Source organism: Balaenoptera physalus (assembly GCF_965194825.1).
Source record: "Balaenoptera physalus genome assembly, chromosome: 3".
In the NCBI taxonomy this organism is placed as follows: Eukaryota; Metazoa; Chordata; class Mammalia; order Artiodactyla; family Balaenopteridae; genus Balaenoptera; species Balaenoptera physalus.
In genome coordinates, this window is record NC_138890.1 from 601,499 (window position 1) to 619,854 (window position 18,356).

An 18,356-nucleotide genomic window follows, 5' to 3' on the forward strand; every position below is an offset into this window, starting at 1 on the left:
AGGTCGCTGCCGGGATGCTGCGCCCGCTGCGCGGGCTCCTCTTAAAGGAGCCGCTCTCCCCAGCCGCTGTCGGGCGAAGGGAAGGAGGCAAGAGCTGGGGGCTGGAACGGTGGGAGTGTCCCGCAGAGAGAGGAAGGCCCTGAGACTCGAGGATGCGGGGGTGCGGATGGGTGGGAAGGAGGCAGATTCCTTGGGAAATCAGGGGTGAGGCTCGACTCCAGACTCTTACTCACCTTCACTCGCCGGGGAGTGTTGGGCGCGGCAGAATTGATCACTTAAGTCTCCACGTGGAGGTATGTACATCAGACTCACCAACCTACACCTGCAGCCCCTCTCCCCGTTAGTACGCCGCTAAGCTCTCTGCCCCGTTTTACCAATAGAGAAACAGAGTGGGACCCCGCAGGTCCCACTTGTAAAGGAGAGTCCTGGAGTGAGGGTCAGGGGTCCTGGGTCCATTCCCTGCCCCTCTGTCGGCCTCAGTTTCCCCATCTGTACAATGATGAAGTAAGCCAGGCTGGACAGTTCCAAGCAAGGGACAGGATCAGGAATCGCTTGTTCCAGGCACCGCCCCTGCTCTTCACTCATTTTCTGGATCTTGTGGGTCTTCTGAACTGAAAAATACTACGTGAGGGGAGGGCAGAGCTGGGGCCCTGCCTCCAGCTGGGTAACTTGCCTGTCTCTCTGGGGGCCTGGGGTGGCCCCTCTTCCAGCCAGTCGTGTAAAATACTCGTTGCTATTATCATTGGAGAAGAGCGCGGGGGGTGGGGGGGAGGGAATCCTTCCCCCAGTTAGGGATGAGACTGGGGAACAGGACCGGGAGGCCCCACCAGGGGGTCTTAGGGTGGAGCCCGGTGAGGAAAGAGTTAAGCCTAGGCTCTGCCCCCTGCAGGATTAATTTATCGCCTTTGGGCCCCCAGCTGCAGCCCTGGGCCCACAACCAATCAGATGCGAGGACGGATTCGGGCAGGGCTCCCATTGGCTTACTTACTCCGCCCCTCCGGGGAGACAGGAGCCCCTTTAATTAGCGCGTACTGTTTGCTCGGCTCTAAGCAGAGCTTCCAGGAACCCTGCGCGATGGAGAGATGATGAGGTTCAGAGAGGGACCGGGAGTTGCCAGCAGCCACACAGTACGTCCTCAGCCTGACCCCTCAGTCCTGTCTCCTGTCCATTCCCACCATGGCCTTCTGGACGCAGCTGCTGCTGCTGCTTTGGAATAATTTCCTGTACCGCGGGAGGCAGCCGGTAATGTCTGGTCGGGTGGGCCGGGGCGAGGCGGCCCGGGCGCCCCCCACGGTCCCCCACTCCCCCCGCCTGTTCTGCCCCCGCAGATGCAGCTCTTGGTGGAGCTGATGTGGCCAATCTTTCTCTTCTTCATACTGGTGGCCGTACGCCATTCCCACCCCCCACTCGAGCAGCATGAATGTAAGCCCCCCAGCGTCCAGCACTTTGGGGTTAGGGTTAGGGTTAGCAGTGGTCACCCTGTGCACAGGGGCCCCAGTGAGAGTCCGGAGCACAGACCGGGCACTCGAATAATGGCTGAGAGGGGCACTTTGTCCCCAGGGCTGTGACCACGCTGTGGACTCAGGCGAGAAGCCCACGTCCGGCGTCCCCGCAGGCCATTTCCCCAACAAGCCGCTACCGTCAGCGGGTACCGTCCCTCGGCTCCAGGGCCTCATCTGCAACGTGAACAACACCTGCTTCCCACGGCCCACGCCCGCCGAGGAGCCTGGCGTCCTCAGCAACTTCAGGACTCCCTGTAAGCCAGCGGCAGCCGGAGCGGCCGGGTGTGTGTGGGTGGAGGGCCGCCCAGCCACCGCCTCCCACCCTCTCTCTGTCCCCAGGGTCTCCCGGCTCCTGGCAGATGCCCCCGCTGTCCTGGGGGGCCCCAGGGCCCACAGGATGCTGGCTAGCCTGAGGCAGCTGATGCCCACGCTGAGGGCTGCACGTGGAGCAGGAGCAGGTGAGAAGGCAGGGCCCGTGGCAGGCAGGGCAGGGCCGGGCTCTGAGCGTCCACCTGCCTCCACTTGCTGGGCTGTGAAACAAGCACGGGGTGGGGCGTGTCTCGGGTTAAGCTTTGCCTAACCCTGGGCTTCTGTGCTTTACTCCCTCAGCCTGGCGTCGGCTGAGTGACCAGCCCAAGGAGGGACCGTCCCTGGCCACTGAGCTGCTGAGGACACTGCTGCAGGGGGTGAGGTGGGGCAGGGCAAGGCCAGCTGGACCCCAGGACACTGTTCTCATGGAGTCCCGCCCTGCCCCTCGTGGGCCAGCCTCTAGGCCTTTGCCTGGGCCGTCCCTGGTGCCTGGAATGATATCCCTTATACTCCAGCCCTGAGACCTTGAACAAGCCCACGTGCCTCTAGCAGCCTCAGTTTCCCTGTTTGTAAAATGGGGCCTATGATAGTATGGACCCCCTGGGAACTTGGCAAGGTACTGGACCCCTAGTGAGACAGCAGTGAACGTCGTTGTCACCTTGTCATCTTTCTCCCCAGGAATCCCTGGCGTTTGTGCTGGGCCAGGCCCAGGAGTCCTTAGACAGCCTTGTGGAAGCAGCAGAAGACCTGGCCCAGGAGGTAAGAGGCCCGTGCAGCCTCTACCCCAGCCAGGAAACTGGAAGGGTGGGCTGCCTGGAAGGGGAGGTGACAGGGCAGCCCCAGGCACCTATCCTCGGTAGGTTTTGGGGGGCACTTGGGCAGAAAGAGAGGGAGAGGGTGCTCCTGGCGGAGTCCCCTGCCCTGGTTAAGGCTTGGTGGTGGGACCACGTGGAAGGGAAGCCTGCCCGGGCCCTCTGGTGACCCGTCTCCAGCTCCTGGCGCCGCCCGGCCTGGTGGAGCTGTGGGCGCTGCTGTGGAGACCCCAAGGGCCAGGTGGCCCCCTGGAGGCCGTGGCAGAAGCCCTGTGCAGTGCCAGGGGGCCCAGCAAGCCGGGCGGGCCCTCCCACACCTGGTATGAGGCCAGTGACCTGAAGGAGCTGGTGGGGCAGGAGCTGGCGCAGGCCCTGCCACACCACAGCCTGAGTGAGTGGCTGAGCCGGCTTCCCAGCCGGGGAGGTGGGGCCGGAACGTGGGCGGGCACAGGGCCTCATGGTGCACTCCATGAACCCTCATGGGGCGCTAGGCTCCACCCGCACTGAGCTGATGGGGGCCCTGGACGCCCACCCCCTGTCCCGCCGGCTCTGGGGGCGCCTGAAGCCGCTGGTCCTGGGGAAAGTAGTGTTCAGCTCACGGCCCAGGTGACGGTGGGAGGGGTCCCAGGTCCCGGCCTCAGACCAGGGCGGGGATGGCCAGGCCGGAGGGAGGGCCCTGACCAGGAGACGGGCTGCCCCTGGGCTGGGTCTGGGAAGCGGGGTCTAGAAGGGGTAAGAGTTTGCCAGGTTGCAGGCAGCGCTCAGAGGCACAGGATGCAGCAGAGAGGAGGAAGCAGGAGGGGTGGGCAGGGGTCCTCAGAGGAGGGAAGGGTCGTGAACAGGCAAGGTTGGCATAGACCTCGGCGCCTGCCTCCTGCAGGTGAACTGAACCTTCCAGGGGCTGGCGCTGTTGAAGGGCATCCAGGAGGTGTGGGAGCTGCTGGGCACCCCTCTCTTGAACTTCGCAAATGACAGTGCCGGCCGTCGCGCGGCTGCAGGTGGGGCCAGGACGCTGGGCAGCAGAGTCACGCCCTGCTGAGGATTTGGGCAAAGGGCAGGGCCTTCTGGGCAAGTGTGTGGAGCTGGGAAGTGGTATCCATGGTGAGCTCCGGCCGCAGGGATGGGAAGAGGGGTGACAGGCCCTGAATGCCCGAAACAGACTCCCACCTTCCCCGACACCCCGCAGAGGCTCCTGCAGATCAAAGGAAGAAGGCAGGCCAGGACCTGGGGGAGGCAGGCTCTTCGTGCCTTTCTGAACCCCCGAAGTGGTGGCTGCAGCTGGCAGGAGGCCCATGCTGATGTGGGACACCTGGTGGGCACACTGGGCCGTGTGATGGAGGTGAGGGGCCGCCCACCTGGGGAAATCTCTCTGAGGGGAGGGGCAGCCCTGCTGTGGGACTCCTAGGAGGAAACGCGGCTCCACCCTCAGGTCCAGGGGAGGACCCTGGGACCTCGGACCCACGCCCAGGCCCCTCCGCAGTGCGTGACTCTGGACAAGCTGGAGGCTGCGCCCTCAGAGGCCGCCCTGGTGGAGCGGGCCCTGGAGCTGCTCTCCGAGCACCGTTTCTGGGCCGGCATCGTCCTCCTGGAGCCTGAGGACTTCCCGGACTCCTCGCAGTCCCCAGGCCCTGGCTATGCGCGCATCAAGATCGCATCAAGATCCACATGGACATCGATGACGTCACAAGAACCCATAAGATCAGGGACAGGTGGGGGGCCTTGTGGGGCGGGGCCGACGGAATGGGGATGCCAGGGAGCATCCCACCTACCATAGACCTTGGTAGGTGGAGCCCAAGACTCCTTAGACCAATTGGGGCCTGCGGTGGGTGGAGCCTATGGTGTGAGGGGCGCGGCCCAACACCTCGGCTTCTGGGATAAGATTAGAGCTGCTTGGCAGGTGGGGCTACATGCGTAATTGAGGAGGCAGGTGAGGGCGGAGCTAAAGTTGTGATGGGCAGGTCCCAGCCACTCCCATACTCCCATCAGATTTTGGGACCCCGGTCCGGCTGCTGACCCGCTGATGGACCTGCGCTACGTGTGGGGCGGCTTCATGTACCTGCAGGACCTGCTGGAGCGTGCAGCCATGCGAGTGCTCACTGGAGCCGCGCCCCGCGCCGGCCTCTACCTGCAGCAGATGCCCTACCTGTGCTACGTGAACGACGCGTGAGCGCCCCCTCCTCACTCATTCACTCAGATGCCAGATCCCGGGTCTCAGGGTGCGGCCAGGGTTCCGTGTGGAATTTTCACGCAGTCAAGGCTGAGAACTACAGTTTAGAGGGACCACTCCCCGTGACTTGTAGCGGGAGGAGCAGGGATTCCTGAGGGTCGGGGGTCTCCGGGCACTGGGAGAACGTGGCCTAACAGCCGGAACCCTGAGGCGCCATCAGGGGTCTGATGATAAGGGAGGACAAATGTCCTCGGCGGGCCTCACCTTGGGATCCCAGGGCGCGCACCGTCGTGCCAGATAGGGGCAGCGTGGGGTCTCCGGCCTCCACCCCAGCTGCCCACTGCCCCAGGTTCCTGACGATGACCTGGATCTACTCGGTGGCGCTGACCGTGAAGGCTGTGGTGCGTGAGAGGGAGACGCGGCTGCGCTGCACGATGCGCGGCATGGGGCTCAGTGGCGCCGTGCTGTGGCTGGGCTGGTTCCTCAGCTGTCTCGGGCCCTTCTCAGCACCGCGTTGCTCGTGCTGGTGCTCAAGGTGGGCGCACCCCGGCCTTCCCGGCTCCAGAATGGGTGCGCGTGTACGCGGGAGGGTAACAGGCAGGGGGCGCCTCGCGGGGTTGCGCGTCCCTGGGCGAATCCGTGCGCTCCTTCCAGCTGCCTTTGCCTCCCTGCAGCTCGGGGACATCCTCCCCTACAGCCACGCGGTGGTGCTCTTCCTGTTCTTGGCGGCTTTCAAGGTGGCCACGGTGGTCCAGAGCTTCTTGCTGAGCGCCTTCTTCTCCCGAGCCAACCTGGTAGCCGCCTGCGAGGGCCTCGCCTACTTCGTGCTCTATCTGCCCTACATGCTGTGCGTGGCCTGGCGGGACCAACTGCCCGTGGGCGGCCGTGTGGCCGCGGTGAGAGCCGGGTCGGGTGGTGTGCGGGGGTGCGAGGCACCCTCAGCTGCCCTTGCTTTCCACCCACCTACCTACCTGCCCCAACCCGCAGAGCCTTCTGTCGCCCGTGGCCTTCGGCTGCGAGAGCCTGGAACTGCTGGAGGAGCAGGGCGAGGGCGCGCAGTGGCACAACGTGGGCACTGGGCCTACAGCCGATGTCTTCAGCCTGGCCCAGGTCTCGGGTCTTCTGCTGCTCGACGCTGCGCTCTACGGCCTCGCCACTTGGTACCTGGCGGCCGTGTGCCCAGGTGGGCCGTAAGAGGTGCCCAGGCGCAAGGGAGGCTGGGCTGAGGGGCGGGGCCCAGGATGGGGCGGGGCCTAGGGGTCTGGAAGCCGGAGGTGAGAGGGTGGGGATTCCTGGCACCTGAGCACATGCGCACAGGTGGCTGCGTTTGAGGGATGATCTGGGGCGGGTGGGCGGCGCTTCCTGATTACTTCCTACCTGGATGCCCTAATCCCAGGGGTATGGCCCGCAGCCGGCGCACTCCAGGGGAATGGGCTCAAGGGGTAACTGAGCACCACTCCCCACAGGCGAGTACGGGATCCCTGAACCGTGGAACTTTCCTTTTCGGAGGAGCTACTGGTTTGGGCCTCAGACCCCCAAGGGCCCCCGCCCCGCCCCCTGCCCCACAGGACCCCAAGGGTGAGGCCCGACAGACCTTAGCAGCCACTTCCCTGTCTGGATCCCCAGGCCCCCCCAAAACCCAGGTTCCCGCGGATCACAATCCTCTGGACACCCCCAGTTCTCCAGGCCCCCTGAGGCTCCCCTAACTCCTACAGACCCCTGCCCCACGTCTCCGACTCCACAGACCAGCTTGAACGGCCCCCAGGGCTCTGGGGGCTCCCATGGCTGAGTCAGCCCTCCTTCCCCAGTGCTGGTGGAAGAGGCGCCCTCTGGCCTGATTCCAGGGGTCTCCATACGGAGCCTGGAAAAGCGCTTTCCTGGCAACCCGCAGCCGGCCCTGCGCGGGCTCAGCCTGGACTTCTACCAGGGCCTCATTACCACCTTCCTGGGCCACAATGGGGCTGGCAAGACGACCATGCTATGAGCAGCTGTCGCTCCCCTCCCCCCCAGTTCCTCTCTTCCCGCCCCCCAGGGCCTCAGCTTGCACACCTGTTCAAGGGGAAGGACATCTGGGGTCAGAAGGTCCCTGTCTGTACAGTGAGGGCAGGACACCCCCCTCCCCAGTTCACTTTGGATCCCCCCACCCCAAGTTCACTTTGGATACGCAATAGGTAGGCGATAAGTATTTTCTCTGAGCCTCATTTTCCTTCCCCTGTAAAATGGGAACATAATACTCTTTCGGTCTGGGCATACAGTAGGTGCCCTATATGTGCTGGTACCTCTTCTCTGGGAACCTCAGTTTCCCCCTCTGAAGGAGCAACTGCTCTGCGATTCCTACACCCCCAGGTCCATCCTGAGCGGCCTCTTCCCACCCACTGCTGGCTCCGCCTGTGTCCTGGGTCACGATGTCCGATCCAACATGGCAGCCATCCAGCCCCACCTGGGAGTCTGCCCACAGTACAGTGTGCTGTTTGACATGTGCGTCTTAGTGGGCCTGGGGCATGGCAATGGGGGGCTGGGTGCTCTCTTGGCCCCTGCCCACCATGGTAGCCACCCTGTCTTTTGCCCATGGCCACAGGCTGACCGTGGATGAGCACGTCTGGTTCTATGGGTGGTTAAAGGGTCTGAGTGCAGCTGCCGTGGGCCCCGAGCAGGACCGTCTGATGTAGGATGTGGGACTGGTCCCCAAGTGGCATGCACAGACCCGCCACCTCTCCGGTGAGCCCAACCTGGGGAGGAGCCTCTGGGTCTGCAGAGATGAGGATGGGGAGGGGGCTAGGGCTTTATCCTGAGGATGGTGGGATGCCAGAGGAGACAGGAACTGAGGTCCAGGTGGGTAGGGAGAGGCGCAGGGAGAAGGGAGGTAGCCCTGCCCAAGCCTGTGGGTCCTGCTGAGATCCCAACCCCTGTCCCAACCCAGGTGGGATGCAGCAGAAGCTTTCAGTAGCCATTGCCTTTGTGGGTGGCTCCCAAGTCGTTATCCTGGATGAGCCCACAGCTGGTGTGGACCCTGCTTCCCGTCGAGACATTCGGGAGCTGCTGCTCAAATACCATGATGGTAAGAATTGGGGGTGGCATGAGGTTCCCCTGGATTCTGCTTGAGAGGCCAGAAGATGTTTCTGACAAAGAGGTGTTGGGGAATGGGGTTTTGAGAGATGAGTAGGAGTTCACTGTATGGGACAGAGACCACAGCTTCAGCAGCCTGATGGCATGAGTGGGTTGGGTCCCATGCCCAGATCTCACATTGATCCTCTCCACCCACCACCTGGATGAGGCAGAGCTGTTGGGAGACCATGTGGCTGTGGTGGCGGGCGGCCGCTTGTGCTGCTGTGGCTCCCCGCTCTTCCTGCAGTGTCACTTGGGCTCCAGATACTACCTGACACTGGTGAAGGGTCCCCCAGCCCTGGCCACCAGCAAAAAGGTGAGGGCTGGAGCTGACCTCCGACCCCTGGCCCTCAAGGCTCTGGCCAGCCCTGATGGCCATGGCAGTTGGTGCCCCTCTGCCCGCAGGGTGACACTGACTTGAAGGACAACATGAATCCTGGGCAGGAAAGGGAGCCAGGCAGCCAGGCCAGCACTGCCGGTGAGGGCTGGGATGGGAGAGCCAGAGTGAGGGGCTGGTGGGTGGCAGTGGCTTGGTTCAGGGCAACAGAGCTTCAAAACCCCGGGCTTGACCCCTGACCCCGGGCTGAGCCAACACACGGACCTACTCCTGGACTCTGACCCTGGGTGAACTCTGGCTCTGAGCCCGGGTCAAGTCCTGCCCTTGGGTACCTAATCCTGACGTCCTCTGCCCTCAGGGACAGGTCCCTCATGGGTCACCCAAGCCCCTTCTCCAGGGGGTCAGGGATAGGAGGGGCGGGGCAGGAGCCAGGGCTGCCCACGCCTCCAGGGCCCCTGACATGCCCCGCTGCCTGCCCAGGTGTGGCCCAGCTGCTGGCCCTGGTGCAGAGCCACATGCCTGGGGCACGGCTGGTCAAAGAGCTGCCACATGAGCTGGTGCTGGCGCTGCCCTACCAGGGCGCCCTGGATGGTAGCTTCCCTGAGCTCTTCCGTGAGCTGGACCAGCAGTTGGGGGAGCTGGGGCTGGCCAGCTTCGGGATCTCCGACACCAGCCTGGAGGAGGTGTGGCTCCTGGGGGAGGTGTGGGGTTGGCAGGAGGAGGGCTGCCTGGAGGAGGTGGTGCTTGGAAGGATGAAGAGGAGTCTGCCTATTGACAGCTGGGAGTCCCATGGCGGAGGTAGGGCACATACAGAAGCCTGGAGACTCATGGACCCTCCGGGAGGCCTGGGGACCCCCAGTGTATGAGCGGTGGTGGCTCTTGAGTACCCCTCCCTCCCCTGTGTCCCCAGGCTCTGAGCCCCCTGCTTTGTCTCCCCAGATCTTCCTGAAGGTGGTAGAGGACTGTGCTGTGGACACAGGCCCAGAGGGTGCAGCCGCAGGTCCCTGTCCTGATCCCTCACCCTAGTCAAGAGTTGGACCTGACTTTAGACCAAGTCCCCATTCCTGGCTGACGTGGCCCAAGGCATAGCCCTGACCTCCATCCCTGATTCCTGACCCCTCTAATGTGAGCCTTGATGTTAGCCCAGACCCCAGGCTGAACACTAACCCTGACCCTGACCCCAACACCGGTAACTCCGCAGATGGTAGGCCCAGGCAGCACCCATGCTCAGGCATTGGTCATCTGGACGCGACTGCAAGGCTCCAGATTCCGCCAGAGGAGTCAGCCCTGGAGAATGGGGGGCTGGGTGAGTTGTCCCCACCCAGCTCTGTGGCCCCTCCTGGTCCCCAGGGCATGAGCACTGACCCTCCCATCCCTCACAGTGGGATCTGCTCCTGAGACACAGGCCTTGCAGGGCTCTGGGCCAGACGCCGCAGGCCATGTACAAGGCTGGGCGCTGACCCACCAGCAGCTCCGGGCCTTGCTTCTTAAGCGCTTCCTGCTTGCCCGCTGCAGCCACCGTGGCCTGTTCGCACAGGTGAGGGGGACCAGGCACCCGGGAGGGCGTGTGGGGGACCCTGAGTGCCTGTTCTCCACTCTGTGACCTAATTCAACAGCCTAACACCAGGCGTATCCCCCACTCTGAACACTTTTATTGAGAGCACTGGGGAGCCATGGATGGTTCTAGAGCGGGATCAGGGAAGGGTGCAGGCAAGCTTGGAGGGCAGACCGGGAGGGCAGCTGATGGGCTGGTCCTTCAGATTGTGCTGCCTGCCCTCTTCGTGGGCTTGGCACTGGTGTTTAGCCTCATTATGCCTCCTTTCAGATACTACCCGGCTCTGCAGCTCAGTCCCAGCATGTACGGCGCCCAAGTGTCCTTCTTCAGGTGGGTGCAGAGGAGAGGGGCCTGGTGGTGGGAGTGCCAGGGGCCTGTGGTTACAGCCCTGACCTGCGCCCCCTTTGCGCAGCGAGGATGCCCCAGGGCACCCTGAACGTGCCCGCCTGCTCGAGGCGCTGCTGGAAGAGGCCGGATTGGAGGAGACTTACCTGAAAAATAACTCCAGCAGGTGAGGGCCCGCCAGCCTGGACCTTTCTCCTCTCTGGTCTCAGTTTCCCTATCTGGGCTCTGGCCAGTGGGCCTCAGGGTGCCTCAGGTATCCCCCATGCCTGCTTGGGAGCTGGGCGCCCCCACATTCCAGGAGCCCTGGAAGCCGGGTGCCCCAGCCCTGCACCCACCCCCGCAGGGCACCTGAGTGCACACAGCCTGCCGTCTGCCAGTTCTCGGTGCCCGAGGTTCCTGCAGATGTGGCTAAGGTCTTGGCCAGCGGCAACTGGACTCTGGAGTCTCCGTCCCCTGCCTGCCAGTGCAGCCAGCCTGGTGCCCACAGCCTGCTGCCCGACTGTCCTGCTGCGGCCGGCGGCCCCCCGCCTCCCCAGGCACCGACCAGCTCGGGCGAAGTGGTCCAGAACCTAACAGGCCGGAACCTGTCTGACTTCCTGGTCAAGACCTGCCCGCGCCTGGTGCGCCAGGGGTGAGCACTGCCCTGGACTTGGCGTGCCCGGCCGTAGCATGGGTCCTCAGGTGGGGGAAGTGTTCTGGTCCTGGGGGAGTTTGGGGAGAGGGGGATGTCCAGCCTGGGGTTCCCGGCTGGGGCCTCCTGGGAGCCCTCCATGCCTCATCCTTTTTATTTATCTCACGCAACTCAACTCCCCAGCATGTCTCTGTCTCTGTCTCACTCATCTTTGTGTCTGTGTGTCTGTCTCTCTCACAGCCTGAAGACCAAGAAGTGGGTGAACGAGGTCAGGTGAGGAGTGTCCCCTGCCTGGATTCCATTCCTGTGCCCTCTGCCTGCCTGCTGGGGGACCTGCCACCCCATCCTCCTCGACCCTCAGCTGCCCCTCCTCCACTGCCTCACAGGTATGGGGGTTTCTCCCTGGGGGGCCGAGACCCGGGCCTGCCCTCGGGGCTTGAGGTGGGCCGCTCTGTGGAGGAGCTGCGGGCACTGCTGAGCCCCCAACTGGGCGGGGCCCTTGACCGCATCCTGAACAATTTCACAGCAGGGGCTCTTGGTCTGGACACTCAGAATGGCCTCAAGGTGGGAACTGGGAGTGGTGGGCTGGCGCTGCTGGGCGTAGGTCTGACCCCAGCACGCTGACCCCTTGACCCTGACCCTACCACAGATCTGGTTCAACAACAAGGGCTGGCATGCCATGGTGGCCTTTGTCAACCGAGCCAACAACGCTCTCCTACGTGCCCGCCTGCCGCCAAGCCCCGCCCGCCATGCCCACAGTATCACCACGCTCAATCACCCCCTGAACCTCACCAAGGAGCAGCTGTCTGAGGCCGCGCTGTGAGTCCCCCAGCTCTGTGTATCCCCCCAGCCTCAGTTGGTTTCTCTGTTTTTGGGGGCAGTGGGAGTTGGATTTACGCTCTGCCATGCTCTTGCTGTGTAAATAGGGAACAGGAACTGCCCCTCTCCGCTCCCTAGGCCAGGGTAATGGGACATCATCAGGCTCCATGGGCTCCAGTCTCCCCCAGCTGCCTGCACATCCTCGTCACATCAACTTTTATTCTACTAGAGACCTGGAAAACCTCACCCTGCCTAATGACCCGAAATGGCTCAGGTCATCTCCCCAATCCGTGCCCAGCCCTGAGGACCTCCGTCCCATCAGTGGTGTGCACAATTCCCCTCTGAACAGCTCATGTACCCTCGCCCCCAGGATGGCCTCCTCAGTGAATGTGCTTATCTCCATCTGCGTGGTCTTCGCATGTCCTTTGTCTCGGCCAGCTTCACCTTTGTCCTCATCGATGAGCGTGTCACCCGAGCCAAACACCTGCAGTGTGTGGGGGGCCTGCCCCCCGCTCTCTACTGGATCCATAACTTTCTCTGGGACATGGTGCGGGGACTGCCTGGAGGGGTGGGGGCCCCGCCACCACTTGCCACTGCCCCTTCTGGCCCTTTCTGGGCAGGGACTTATCTAGGATGGCCCAAGTGAAGTCTTGGGGATTGTGAGAGACCTCATGTCCTGCTACCCAAAGCACAGGGAGGAGGTCAGGGTGGGGCACAGTGCCGAGGGTGCCAGTTCCCACCCCTGCACACTGAGGGGGGAAACTGCCATCTCCAATGCAGTGTAACTACTTGGTGCCAGTGTCCATTGTGGTGCTCATCTTTCTGGCATTCCAGCAGAGGGCGTACGTGGCCCCTGCCAACCTGCCTGCCCTCCTGCTGCTGCTACTACTGTATGGGTGAGGCCCCTAGCCCTTCAGGGCCTGTTCTTACTGACCCCCCACAACACTGTTGAGGGAGATGGGGCTCTGTAGCAGCTCCTGAGGAGAGGGTATGGAGCTCTGAAGTGAACCCAAGTGTGATCTAATTCAGTGGTGTGCCGAAGTGGCCTTAAAAGCTCATCTTGGCCTGATCCACGTTCTAGAGGCCTACAACACAGAATTAGGAAGGGAGATCTGTATTCCTTTCCGGGCTGCTCAGCCCCTGTCTGGCAGTAACAGTGGCTCCTGTTACCCCTCAGCTGGTCAATCACACCGCTCACGTACCCAGCCTCCTTCTTCTTCTCCATGCCCAGCATGGCCTACGTGGTGCTCACCTGCTTCAACCTCTTTATCGGCATCAACGGCAGCACGGCCACCTTTGTGCTCGAGCTCTTCTCTGATCAGGTGGGACCCGACAAGGCTGGGCCTTGGGCTGGGGTTGGACTGGGCATCAGCCTTGGCCCCTTACCCACCTCCTTCTTCCTGCCCCTGAGTAGAAGTTACAGGAGGTGAGCTGGATCCTGAAATGGGTCTTCCTTATCTTTCCTCACTTCTGCCTGGGCTGGGGGCTCATCGACATGGTGAGGAACCAGGCCATGGCTGACGCTTCTGAGCGCTTGGGTGAGAACTTCCCTCCAGGGGGGGAAGTGCCAGACGAGAGTCAATTCTATAGGGTAGGGACAAACAGTAGCCCCCAGGAAGAGACCTGGAGGTCTTAGGTGGCCCCCAAGGGCTGGAGGGCCAAGTTAGACATGCAGCAAAGCAGCCATAACATCTAATGCCATTTGATCACATCGTAAGAGGTCTAAGGTCCTAAATAAGGGAGGTGGTGATACCGCTGTTTTTCTTTTCTTTTTATCTTATATATATATATATATATATATATTTAATAGGTTTATTTAATTAATTAATTTATTGGCTGCATTGGGTCTTTGTTGCTGCGCGCGGACTTTCTCTAGTTGCAGCGAGCGGGGGCTACTCTTCGTTGCGGTGCACGGACTTCTCACTGCGGTGGCTTCTCTTGTTGTGGAGCACAGGCTCCAGGTGCACGGGCTCAGCCGTTATGACTCACGGGCTCCAGAGTGCAGGCTCAGTAGTTGTGGCACATGGGCCTCATTGCTCTGCAGCATGTGGGATCTTCCCGGACTAGGGCTCGAACCCATGTCGTCTGCATTGGCAGGCGGATTCTTAACTACTGTGGCACCAGGGAAGCCCCGATGCCGCTGTTTTCCATGCCAATTAGACCCCAGTTGAGTGGCCTATTCAGCTTGGTTCTTTCCCTTAAGAACCCAAGGTGACCTGAATGGGGAGAGGCCCAGAAACCAAACCCCTAAAATGACCCAATCCCTCCTTCATGTCCTCACAGGAGATGGGCAGTTCCAGTCACCCCTGCGCTGGGAGGTGGTCGGCAAGAACCTCTTGGCCATGTTGATACAGGCCATCTTCCTCCTCTTTACACTCCTGCTGCAGCACCACAACTGCCTCTTGCCACAGTCAGTGGGGACCGTGGAGGGTGGTAGGGGCTGGGACCTGGCTTTGGGCCCACTCATGTCTCTGTCCTCAGACCTAAGCTGAGGCTGCTGCCCTCCCTGGGAGAGGAGGATGAGGATGTGGCCCATGAGCGGGGACGGGTGGTACAAGGAGCCACCCAGGGGGACGTGTTGGTGCTGAGGGACCTGACCAAGGTGGGTGCAGAGTGCTGGGGTGGGCGGCTCCCACTGGCCCACCCACCTTTCTCATGGATCTGCATCCCTCCCAGGTGTACCCTGGGCAGAGGACACCGGCTGTCGACCGCCTGTGTCTGGGGATCCCCCCTGGTGAGGTAAGTCCAGGGTGGAGGTCCTGGTGCAGGGGTGAAAGACTGCCCTACTGTGCACCCAGTGCTCTTTACTGTGTTTGTGCCTATCTCCTTCTACTGAACACCTACTGTGAGCCTGTTGCCCTTTATTGAGCACTTACTGTGCAGTTTTATTGAGTACCTACTGCCTGCCAATATTTGAAGTCCTATTTTGAGCCAACAAATCTCATTAAGCACCTACTACATGCTTACATTTATTGATCCCTACTGTGTGCAATAAGGTATTAATAAGATCCTAGTGAGGACAGATTTATTATTGAGCATCTATTGGGCTCCCATACACGTGCCTGCTACCTTAATCAAGCACCTACTATGTGCCAGCACTTATTGAGTACCAGTTGTATACACTAAAGCATTACTGAGCCCCCTTGTGTGTACCAAAAGTGTATTGAATGTCACCTTTGTAATGGTCAACTTTTATCAAACCAACAGCACTTATTGAGCCCCTACTATATATGTATCAAGCACTTGCTAACAACCAATATTTAGTAGGCACCTGCTTTATACCAGTTCACATTCAAGCAATTGCTTTGTGCAAACTTTTCTGCTGTGGGCCGTTTACTGGCCACCTACTAGGGGCTGGCACATACCTCTGCACACGTGTGGTGTGTTAGTGTTGTAGTCACTCTTTAGCAAGTGCCTACTGTGTGCAGCCAACCTCTCCACCTTGGGCTGACTGCGCACCCAGCATGAATTCTCACCAGGTGCCATTGCCATCAGGTACCCACTGCATGGCAGGAAACATTCTGAAATCTCCTGCCTCGATATTTATGGAGCACTGGCTGTGTGTGACCTTTATAGGATACCTACTGCGTGCCAGGATTGATTAAACACATGCTGTGTGGCAACCAGAATTCCTGCTATGTGACAGCTTTATGTCTACTCACACACCCCAGTATCTGCTCCAGGGGTCCCCTTGTCCACAGCCCTCCAGGTGGAAACCGAGAAACCCACCCCCAGAAATCAGAGATGCTGGGACAAGTGTCCAGGCCTCTGTGAGTACCGTCTCTGGGTGTACCCGCAGTGTTTCGGGCTGCTGGGCATGAACGGAGCGGGGAAAACGTCCACGTTCCACATGGTGACCGGGGACATGGTGCCCAGCGGGGGCGAGGTGGTGCTGGCAGGCCACAGGTGAGGGGCTCGGGAGCCCTTGTTCCTCCCCACCCCCGCCTTTGCATGCATGGACCGAGTGGGGCTTGAGTCCCTGACCCCCACACCCCTGCAGGGTGGACCTGGCCCTGAGACACCTTCTGTCCCTTACGAGGGTGGGTGGGCCCTGAGACCCCTGCTTGCCCCCAGCATGGCTGGGGCCCAGCTAGTTCCTGAAGCTCCCTGTTCCCCATCCCCAGCGTGGCCCGGGAACCAGCCGCAACTCACTGCCGCATGGGCTACTGCCCTCAGTCGGATGCCATCTTCGAGCTGCTGACCGGCCGTGAGCACCTGGAGCTGTTTGCACGCCTGCGCGGTATTCCGAGGCCCAGGTTGCCCAGGTGACACTCCCCACAACCAACCCCTCCGGTCTCTGCCCCCAACCCCAACCCTGGACCACAGCCTACCCTGGTGCTCCTTGGCCACACCCTGAGTCCAGGTCCACCCACGCTTGGTCCTCTGGCCCCGCCCCTGCCCTCCCCCAGCTCCTACATACTCACTTGGGTCTACCTCCCTTTCCCACAGTCCTCCCTGCTTAGGGACCCACCCCTTCCCTCCTTGACCCTTCTGGCTATGGCCCCGCCTACTCACGTCCTGCTTAGGGCTTCCTGGTGGCTTCCTGCCCTGGGCCAGGTCCTGCCTCTCCCTTACTCTAGCCCCGCCCCCAGGTAGCAGTCCCGCCCCTGTACTCGCTCTGGCCCCACCCTCTTTAGTTATCTTCCACCCCCTTCCTCGCCCTAGCCCCTCCCACTCACCCTGCTCCCCCATGCTCACTCTGCCCCCCCTCATTCTGGCCCTCCACTCTGGCCCCCCATTCTCTGACCCCCACTATCTTGGCCCCCCTGCTCACTCTGGTCCCCCTACTCTGACCCGGCCCCCCCCCTCCACATGCTCACTCTGCTACTCCCACTTCCTCCCGCCACAGACAGCAAGCTCGGGCCTGGGGCGCCTGGGCCTCCCTCAGTATGCGGACAGGCCCGCGGGCACCTACAGCCGTGGCAACAAGCGGAAACTGTCAACAGCCGTGGCTCTGGTGGGGGATCCAGCTGTGGTCTTTCTGGTATGTGAGGGGGAGGGCAGGGGGGTGTGTGCGCAGAGTAGGGGCGGGACGGGGCCACGCTTAAGCATCTCCCCGCTCCCAGGATGAGCCACCACTGGCATGGACCCCGGTGCACGGCGTTTCCTCTGGAACAGCCTTCTGGCCGTGGTGCCGGAGGGCCGCTCCATGGTGCTCACCTCACACAGGTGGGCCCCAAACTGGACGCCTGGGTCTGCGGGTCCAGGTGCTCCAGCCTGGGGAGATAGGTGGACCAGGCCCGAGCTAGAGGCTTTCAGAGCACAGGGTCACAGGGGATGGGGTGGTCCTCCCTTGGGGGAGGATGCCAGGCCTGAGTGGGAGAACACACGGAGGTGGTACCCGGCCCGGGGAACAGAGCAGTCTGGGCCCGACAGAAAGTGTTCAGAGCACAGGGTGGTCCAGAGCTGGAGGGTGAGGGTCCCCAGCAGGAGCAGCCCAGTGCCCGGCACCGCCCGTCCAGGCCTGGCCAGGGCTCACGGCTCCGGGCTCCCACAGCATGGAGGAGTGTGAGGCGCTCTGCACGCGCCTGGCCATCATGGTGAACGGCGGTTCCGCTGCCTGGGCAGCGCGCAGCACCTCCAGGGCCGGTGAGTGGGGTGAGGCTTCAAGGCCTGGGTGCAGGCAGATCCGGGTGGGCGTGTAGGTGGGGCTGGAGGGGAGATCACACGGGGCCAAGTTGGCTCTCAGCGGGGAAGAGACAAGGATCATGGACTGTCCAGGATGAGAGGGGGAATGAGGTCTGGTGGCTGAGGGTGGGTCCATGGGCGGGGACACGAGGAGGTCTGCAAGTGGGCGTGGCCCAGAGATTGGACTTGGGCGTGGCATTGTGTGGGTGGGGCCTGGGAGAAGCAGGGTTAGAGTAGGGATGAGCATGTAGGAGGGGCGAGGATGAGCAGGGGTTAGGGTCAGGTGTGTTGGCAGGGGGTCAAGAGGAGCCAGGTATAGGGGTGGGGCTAGGAGAGAGCTGGAGGATGGTGTGGGTGGGTCTTAGGGAAGAGTGGGCCGCGGGACTCCACCCCACCCCACCCCACCCCACCCCACCCCACCACACCGTAGGTTCGGGGCTGGCCACACGCTGACCCTGCGGGTGCCCGTGTCTCAGACCAAGTCGGCAGCAGCCTTCGTGGCAGCCACGTTCCCGGGGGCCGAGCTGCGGGAGGTTCACGGTGGCCGCCTGCGCTTCCAGCTGCCTCCTGGAGGGCGCTGCGCCTTGGCGCGCCCCTTTGGAGAGCTGGCGGCACGTGGTGCAGAACACGGTGTGGAGGACTTCTCTGTGACCCAGACCACGCTGGAGGAGGTGACCGCTGCGCCAGGACAGGGCTGAAGGTAAAGGTGGGGATGGGGGCCAGACCCTCAAGCTGACCTCCCCTCCTGTTTCCTTGGGCTGCCCACCACTAGGTATTCCTGTACTTCTCCAAGGATCAGGGAAGGAGGGGGACGAGCAGGAGGCAGAAGTGGGGGCGGACCCTGTGCCAGGCCCGCAGACCCCCAAACTCATCACCGAGTTCCTCGATGACCACAGCATGGCCGAGACGGTGCTCTGAGCCTCCCTCTCCTCCGTGGAGCTGGTGGGAGGCCCTGGGAGTGACCAAGGCAGGGCAGAGGGGCTGGAGCCGGGACCCAGACTCCCTGAGGGGTTGCTGCCCTGGAGGAAATAAAGAGAAGTCGTGGTGTGAAGCCCTACGCACGTGTGTCCATGCGTCAGGCTGCATGCTTGTCCAAAAATGGCTCTCCATGTCTGGATACCGGGCCTGGCACCCGAGTGTTTGCAG

The 18,356-nt window shown here is 62.1% G+C and overlaps 1 protein-coding gene across 1 annotated transcript; it reads left to right on the top strand.

Annotated features, from left to right (window-relative positions):
• Positions 1-155: 155 nt before the first annotated feature.
• On the top strand, positions 156-18,261 carry ABCA7 (ATP binding cassette subfamily A member 7). Its single transcript, XM_082453995.1, is given in 57 exon segments — positions 156-1,242; positions 1,329-1,422; positions 1,616-1,960; positions 2,112-2,188; positions 2,490-2,570; positions 2,804-3,014; positions 3,115-3,206; positions 3,504-3,509; positions 3,513-3,605; positions 3,607-3,621; positions 3,810-3,962; positions 4,104-4,259; positions 4,262-4,332; positions 4,610-4,786; positions 5,140-5,291; positions 5,294-5,325; positions 5,465-5,686; positions 5,778-5,973; positions 6,257-6,333; positions 6,335-6,368; positions 6,599-6,770; positions 7,137-7,268; positions 7,369-7,456; positions 7,460-7,508; positions 7,711-7,848; positions 8,027-8,211; positions 8,301-8,373; positions 8,713-8,915; positions 9,172-9,220; positions 9,434-9,588; positions 9,590-9,769; positions 9,993-10,117; positions 10,200-10,298; positions 10,476-10,763; positions 11,004-11,036; positions 11,150-11,327; positions 11,413-11,582; positions 11,953-11,996; positions 11,999-12,129; positions 12,363-12,478; positions 12,760-12,904; positions 12,997-13,120; positions 13,866-13,992; positions 14,064-14,192; positions 14,194-14,239; positions 14,241-14,321; positions 15,382-15,488; positions 15,707-15,828; positions 15,831-15,847; positions 16,432-16,566; positions 16,649-16,655; positions 16,658-16,751; positions 17,080-17,129; positions 17,132-17,171; positions 17,641-17,881; positions 17,983-18,004; positions 18,007-18,261. Coding segments are annotated over 57 exon segments (6,567 nt in total). The 5' UTR covers positions 156-1,176; the 3' UTR covers positions 18,129-18,261.
• Positions 18,262-18,356: the final 95 nt, after the last annotated feature.